Genomic DNA, 8,218 nt, shown 5'->3' with positions numbered 1-8,218 from the left:
GGACAGGGAAGGAGATGGTGAGGTTGTGACTGTGTGTTATTTAGTTGCTGTCTGGGGCTAAACAACAACAAGGTCTGTTTCCAGGAATTCATATAAAAGCAACAGATTTAATGCCACCGCTGTATTATTGAGTGTTTTCAGAATTCAAAGGACAGTGAATTGAAAGCATTAGGTTTAAAATGTTCGTATGAGATGTCAATGATAAGCGCAGTTTTATTGTGTATACATATTAAATGTGTTAAAAGAAATTTGCAGATGGAAAAAGCTATTACCATGTTTCATGACAAATGCTGCATTGCAGCTTCAAAATTAAATGAAAGAAATGTTGTTTGGATGGAACCTCTAGAGGTCATCCACTCCAGCATATGGATCCAAGTAAGACTACTGCCAAAGCAAGGTCAAATCAGCCATAGCTTCATACAGTTAAGTCCTGAAAATTTCCCAGAGTGGATAGTCCACAAACTTCCTGGTTGTTCCAGTGCTGCCCTACACTTCTAATGAAGGATTTTTTCCTTGTGTTAATCCCAAATTTCAGTGTTAGCAGCAGCAATGGACAGTGAACATCTTCACAAGTATCACTGATAACTCACACACTCCTGAGGAATATCTTTTGAAAGAAATAAGATTTTTCTCAATAATGGTCTCTGTAGCCAAATTTATTTCTGGAAATGGTCTCTCACTCATTCTAACTCTTAAGATACACAAGTATCAAACCAATACCATACCACAGAACAATCTTTCCATTTAACTGAATTTAAGAGAGTTCCAGTGCTTAGAAATATTTCTCAAAACTGCTTTAATTCATCAGCAGGGGCTGTCTCTCCATGCTAATACTCTTTTCCTTGCTGACTCCCCCAGAATTCAATCACTTGAATTGCCCTGCATGTCTCTGTGGTAGTAACTGATCCAGCTGTTATAGGAGCTCTTATACTTCCTCACACCAAAATGTTGAAACATGCAATTACTACTTGTTCATGAAAAGCCTCTTTTACCATAACATGCCTTGCAGAGATGTGCTGCCCTCCTCTTCTGAATTCCTGCATGACATTGCATGGTAGTATTTCACATAACCTCCATTCAAAAGTGCACTGGTATCATGTCTCCAAGATAGCTCTTTTCCCACTGATCAACCAAAGCCTAACTCAAGTGTTCCAGCAGTGCCTCTGTAAGATTAGCTGTAAGGTAGCTCTTGCCTTATTGCACTTCCATTACATGACAGGATTAGAAAGAAGGGCAGACCAGAATTTAGTGCTTCCCACTTGCTCTGGTCCTGTTTAATTTCACATCAACAGTGTCAAAAATATGCTTCTACATGCAGCCTCCAAGTTAATTCCTTCCTCCTCAGTGACCACTCGCTGAAGTAATCCATGCCTCCACACAGCTAGGCAGGAATGCAACTCTAGGTATGCAAGAGGAAATGCTGATCTCCTGGCTGTCTCGGCCATGTGCAGCAAGGATCTTACCAGTTTCTTGCTGTAGCTAATACAAAGCCTCAGTCCCGATCTTCAAAGCTCAGGGACATTTGAAAGTGTCTCTCATGAGCAACCCTTTTAGCCAAGGCTGATGTAATTTGGTACAAAGTAGCACAAAATGCCTTAAGTGTGTCAACTCAGCTGAACTTAGCTGTATGACAAAAGCTCCCCGAGGAGGTCACATACAACCTCCAGAACAAGAACTAAAGCTTTCCTCTAAGATAAATAGGAATCATTTAAATGTATACTCACATAAAACCTTCTCTGACTCTATAGTAAAGTATTAGCAGTTATTTAGTTTCCTAAACCATAAGATGAATCTGATACTCACACTTCAGCACTGAATTATCAAAGTGAAGAAAGGATTCAGGCAGGTAACTTATCTTCAGGAGTTTCTTTTGGGGGTAGGTGTGTTCTCACAGGAGGGAGAAGTAGAAAAGTCAAAGTACAAAATAAACCAGTGTAGAAAGGGGACTTAAACAACAACAACAATAACAACAAATCTCACTTCCCCTTTCACCCTTACCCTCTCAACTGAATGTAAATTGGCAGCTTAGCAGCCACCAGCCTGTCTTTTGCTAGGTGAGAGAACAGGCAGAGAGGAGTAGTTTGTATTGGGCAATCCTCCAGCTTTCTCACAGTGTGCAACCCGCAGAAGCACCTGTATGTTCCACACTCTAGGCTGTATCTCTGAATCCCTGCCATCCTCACACACAGTGATTATGCCCTCCTCTCTCCAAAGAAAGAGACGACTGGGTGACCTCACCGCTGTCCTGGCCAGACACATACGAGTACTCAGACCCTGAGCCCTGCACGGACGCCAGATACCTGATGCCCAAGGAACTACAGACCTGCCTCTCTCTCAGACTCCAATCCAAATTGTTCCCTGGAGAAGCATATCCCATCCCTCCCACCTCAACTTTTCCAGGCTTCACTCCCCCCACCCACTGGAGTGATCTGGAAGGGCGCTTACTTGTGGACACTAGGAGGAGAGGCTAACAGACTGGTGTGTCACATAGGCATAAGCACAGTTCCTCTCCAAAGCCATGGGCAGAGGCAGCTATTCTGTTGTTATTCAACCACAGGAATATCTGCTGTTGCCAAGGACGATCCTGTTGTCCAAGTGTAGACTCCCTGTATCTGCACAAAGACACTTGCTTTTCTCTTGGCTCCTTTCCCTTCCCTGTTCTGTTGCATGGAGGTTTTACCGTGTTTCTCTGGCCGGTGCTTCAGCCACCACTGATCATGCGGCTGCCCAAGCTGAGCACCACAGTGCCATCAGGAAGTAGCTGCTCTGAGAGCCTGGTGCATGCTCAGAGAGAGTGTCACAGAGCACTGGCCATGGTGTTCTGCTTCTGGGAAAGAAGGGACAGCCTGAGTCCAGAAGGTGTGCTGCTATCTCTACCTCTCTGACACCAGTCCTCACCAGCACATGAGCGAGCATGATCTGATAGAAGGGGTCTCCACAGGGGCATGACTGTACCCAGCGCTTCCTGCCATGCCCACTCTCACCAGCCTCCACCCAGCTCTCCTCTTATCTTCTGCTCTTCAAACAACCCTTCCCATCTCATACTTACTTCTCACCTGGTTTACATGTCATTAAATCAACAACAAAACCTGCAAGCAGGACCAGTCACAGAATCACAGAATATGCTGAGTGGAAGGGACCCATAAGGATCATTGAGTCCAACTCCTGGCCCTGCACAGGACCATTCCCAAGAGTCACACCATGTGCCTGAGAGCATTGTCCAAATGCTTCTTGAACTCTGTCAGGCTCAGTGCTAATACCACTTCCCTGGGGAGCCTGTTCCAGTGCCCAAACACCCTCTAGGTGAAGAACCTTTTTCTAATATTCAATCTAAACCTCCCCTGACACAACTTCAGGCCATTCCCTTGGGTCCTGTCACTAGCCAACACAGAGAACAGATCAGCACGTGCCCCTCCTCTTCCCCTCAAAAGGAAGTTACAGACTGCAATGAGGTCTCCCCTCAGTCTCCTCTTTTCCAGGCTGAACAGACCAAGTGCCCTCAGCTGCTCCTCACACGGCTTCCCCTCAAGGCCCCTCACCATCTTCATTGCCCTCCTTTGGACACTCACTAAGAGCTTAATATCTTTCTGATATTGTGGTGCCCAAAACTGCACACAATATTCAGGGTGAGGCCACCCCAGTGCAGAGAAGAGCAGGACAAGCCCCTCCCTCAACTGTTTGGTGATGCTTTGCTTGATGCACCCCAAAACACAGTTGGCCCTCCTGGCTGCCAGGGCACTGCTGACTCATATTCAACTTGCCATTGACCAAGACTCCCAGGTCCCTTTCTGTGGCACTGCTTTCCAGCCTCTCATTCCCCAGTCTGTACATGCATTCAGGATTGCCCCTTCCACCGTGCAAAATCCGGCACTTCCCCTTGTTGAACCTCATATGGTTGCTGATTGCCCAGTCCTCTGATTTGTTGAGGTCTCTCCTGCCTTCCAGGAAGTCAACAGTTGTCACCTCATTAGCAACCATCCTCCATTCTGTCTGGGCTCCCTTAGGTGGCAAACTTCAGGAAACAGGCTGCCTTCTTCAAGGAGTCTCTACTTCCCACATTTCTCATGGAGAAGACCTTATAATGATAGGACTCTTTATGTTGCTACCAGTGTACAAAGATTAATCATTGTTTCACTTGGGTGGGCTTGATCCGAACTGCCTTGCTCTGTATGAGCCACATTCGCACTTTGTTTGTGAAAAGCAAAAGCTAATTCCTTGAATGAAGTCCTGCAGCCCTCTTATCCAAAACCTAACCTTAATGCCATTTCAAGGAGTACGTGGCATTCTTTTTTATTCATATATTCGATTGAATTTATATTCTGTATGACTGTTATTTATTGCTACTCAGTGCATGAAGAAAGTAAAAAACCCCTCATATTACAAACTAAAGTACAAAGATTGAAAGTTCCCTACTAAACATGTCAATGTAAACGTTATTTTAAACGCAATAATTTATGTGCTTTTTTTGTGGGGAGAAAACAGATCAAATAGGAAACAGACAAGTGTGAAATATAATTAAAATTAATTCAAATAACAGAGGCAATATGCACTAAGGGAGGAGGACTTCAGAATGAAAACAGATTATTTTGAGCTGAGCCGTCATTTCAAAAGGGAAACTCTAGAATTACTCTGTCCTTCTGAGCTATCAAAACTATGAAAAGGAAAATTGAGTCCATCTGCTTAGTCCAATCTATTTTATAGTGAATCATTCTATTTTCCCATTACAAAATGGGACCTCCATTATCTTCTATTTCCACAGTCAGCTCCACACAAAGATTCTTCAGGATTCTGGCCACCGAGGAGTTTTCCTCCAGGAAGCAAGGACAAGAATTCTTTAACAATAAATGTCATAAATGTGGTGAAATAGCCTGAAGTGGCAGAGAATTTTATATTATTTATCTCATCCACAGTAAGCAGTGAATGTAAAGGTACAATACCACTTCATTAAATTGTCTATGAGGTTGTCTTCTGTGGATGTTAAACTTTGAGCATGAACTGGACTCTATTTAATTGACACACTACAATCAGAATATTTTCAGGATGACATAGACTTTGTTCTTTCAAAAATAGCTAGAAATACTTGTTACAAGGCGGACAAATCCAAGATTTGTCTTACACACACAAATATATATAGGTCACAGAACTATGACATTGTAGATATAACTGAGATGCTGTGGGATAGCTCACATGGCTATAGTGCTGCAAGGGACACAGGCTCTTCAGAAAGACGGGGAAAATAAGTAAGACACAATCTCCACGTGAAGCAGCAGCTTAAATGTGGAGAACTTTTGTACAGGTTGAACAACAGGGCTGGGGGAGGACTTGTGGGTCAGGATCAGCGGAGAGGTCAGCAAGGGTGACATCATGGTGGGGCTGGGCTACAAACAGCACGGATGTGGTGAGGAAGTGAGCAGTGCTCCTCACAACAACTTCTTTAAACAACTCAAGGAAGTATCTGGATTGCACACCTTGGGGTTTTTTTTAATGAGACTTTAGCTTCTGTGACACTTGTAGAGAACAAAACAGCAGGGAACAAGCAATCCAGACAATTTCTGCAGGTTGTCAGGAACACTTCTTGCTTCAGGTACTGGATGGGCCAACCAATGTCATGCACAGCTGGATCTGTTATTCAGAAACAAGTAAGAAGTGGCTGGGGATGTTACACTCAGTGGCAGGGTTGGTTGTAGTGACTGCAAAATAGCAAGGCCTAAGATCTTATGGGGGACTGAGGAAGACAAACACACAGCCTGAGCTTTAGGAAAGCTGACTTCAGCTTATCCAGGAGCTGTTAAGTGGAATACCATGGAAGGCAGCTTGAGAACACAAGGAGCTTGGGAAAGCCATCACATCCTCTTAATCATGCAAGACAGTCCGTGATTCAGGAATACAAGCAGACTTATCAGGACACCAGTGTGGCTAAACGGTGAGTTTGTAACTGAGCTGAAATGCAAAAAGGCAGCACAGGATGTGGAAGCAGGAATATGAAATATTTCATGTATTTGCTCTACTGAAGTTAAATATGTGAACAGACATCAGCAATATGTACAAATAGCATCTGTATCACAATTGACATTGCTTCATGCAGTCAGTTGACCTGATCACATGTAACAAGGGGAAGAATCAATAAAAGCCCAGGAGATACAAAACTAGAGAAAAAATGTAGAGGCACAGGGAAATCAATCTAGCAAACAGAAAGAAAGGCATTAAGACTAAACAGGCAAAGAGAGAGAGAGGTGAAACAGAGAAGAGACTAGGGCTCAGCTGGAAGGGGAGAGGGAAAGGGGCAGGAGGACTGGCACAGGGCCAAAGCATTCCCCCAGTCAACAGCGCTGTGAAACCCACTGAGCCAGGGCCTCTTCCATCCCCCTCACTGAGCACCCGCAGGAATGTGACCTGTCACTGCTAACAGGGACTCTCTCAGCTCAACATGTTGGGAGGATTTAGTTTTGAAACTACTGAACAGTGTGTGACCTGACATGGGTGTTAGTGTGGCTCCCAATAGTGGGGTCTCTGTTTGCTCCACTTTGCTATTCTTAAAATTAGTAAATGATGCACAAAGAGAAAGTCATCAGCAGATCATTACGGTTCCAAATGAAGCACTCTGCATTTTGGAAAAGCCTTACTTAAGGTTCCCTGCTCAATTCCTTGTGCATGAATCTGCAATTAGATAATCATACTGGTTGATTACATTGCCATATATTTTCTCTATGCATAAGCTAGAAAAAAAAATTCACAGATTTCCTTTGAGAGCTTTTCTGAAGCTTAAGTGGATTTTACACTTGTTTTAATTTTGATGAGTTTTCTTTATATTTTATATATCAACTAAAAGTTAAACATGAGGTCACTGTCTAAAGAATTAATCCATTAATTAAAAAATGAACAAGTAAAATAATAAATAATATTCCTAGAACTTCATGCTGCAGCTTTAGCAATGATCTTTCACATATTATTCTTTAGATAAATACTTCCTTTTGTAGAAAAGAAAAGGTACTTTAAGGGTAGGTCATTACTTTCAGTTTCAGCACTTTCCCTATTTCCTGCCCAGTGCACCTTGCCTTGGTGAAATTGTACTTAAAATTGTTAACTAACACACAAGCTTGCCAAGACTCACTTAACTGAGGCTAAATGAGGCAAACATTATGATTAAACAGGAGTAAATGTTGGCCCACTAAGAAACAAAATCTACAAAACGCCATTAGTATTTAAGATAAGTGCTAAAAAATTCAGCGCTAATTTGTTTCTTAGCAAGAGTGATGGCCACCTTTCTTCACAGCCTTTGCAAAGCCAAGAATAAACTGCTCTTTTTGTGATATCAAGAAAATAACCATGTTAATGTTAAGCAAATTATAAATTGCATTGCAAGCCTAAGATAATTAGGAATAAACTGTGTTTTGACTGTTTTCACTTTGTTTTGGTCACATCTCTTTTCAATAAGTTCCAGATTCACTCCAAACACAAACAATTTCTTCTGCCATTTACTGATCTAAAGTTATGGAAAATAATGTGCAAAGATATTAAATAGTTCTTCAAGAAAAATACAAGAGAACCACAGACTATTAGCTATCAGTTTGGGTTACGATGGCAAATCAGTATTTAAATAGATTTCAGTTTTTGCATTTCACATGCACATCATACGCATTCACAAATTTCCATGATTTCCACAGAAATGTACCATCATAATTAATTTAGCATACATGAAGTTTCAATCTTTAAGGTCAGTAGTTAAAGGAAGCCAGGAAATATTCCTGTAAAGTACAATGGATTATTTCCTTTTTCTTCTAATAGTTAAATTTAAAAAAATAAAAATATCAACATTTCTCAGTATATCTTACCGTTTGCTTTTCCTCTGAAGCTGCTCTTCCTGAGACTTTGCTTTCATGTTTTCCTAACTCCATTTCCCAGGGGAATAAAAACCACTCAATATCCTGAGCAGAAGTGATTCAACCTGACCACATGTTAGATATGCCTGTACTTTTGGAGTTAGGAGAGAAAAGTATCAGGCAGCACTGTGGTGATTTCTGGTCAGCGCATGTTTCCAATTATAGCCAACGAAAATCCACAAATAGAAGCGTGAAGAAAGGGCAGACAGCTGCCTCTGATAACAATAAACATTGGTTTGGTATCACAGCAAATTGTTCAGGAGGGATTTTGGTTACCGGCCCCATTCACTCTCTCTTTGCCCCCTCGACCCCAAAAGCTCATACCAGAAAAGTCCATG

The 8,218-nt window shown here is 42.2% G+C and overlaps 1 protein-coding gene across 3 annotated transcripts in view; it reads right to left on the bottom strand.

Moving 5' to 3' along the window:
* The window catches only part of MLIP (muscular LMNA-interacting protein), a 106,570-nt gene extending 98,582 nt beyond the window's left edge, over window positions 1-7,988 (bottom strand). For all 3 annotated transcript variants that reach the window (XM_017814567.1, XM_017814568.1, XM_017814569.1), the window contains exon 1: window positions 7,833-7,988. In XM_017814567.1, coding sequence (XP_017670056.1) covers window positions 7,833-7,895 — 63 coding nt within the window. In that variant the 5' untranslated portion in view covers window positions 7,896-7,988. The remainder of the gene's footprint in view (window positions 1-7,832) is intronic.
* Window positions 7,989-8,218: the final 230 nt, after the last annotated feature.

The sequence above is a fragment of the Lepidothrix coronata genome, unplaced genomic scaffold (assembly GCF_001604755.1).
Source record: "Lepidothrix coronata isolate B3197 unplaced genomic scaffold, Lepidothrix_coronata-1.0 Scaffold45, whole genome shotgun sequence".
Taxonomy (NCBI): domain Eukaryota; kingdom Metazoa; phylum Chordata; class Aves; order Passeriformes; family Pipridae; genus Lepidothrix; species Lepidothrix coronata.
The sequence above is the reverse complement of the archived record's forward strand: the minus strand, read 5'-3'. Positions and strand labels throughout refer to the sequence as shown.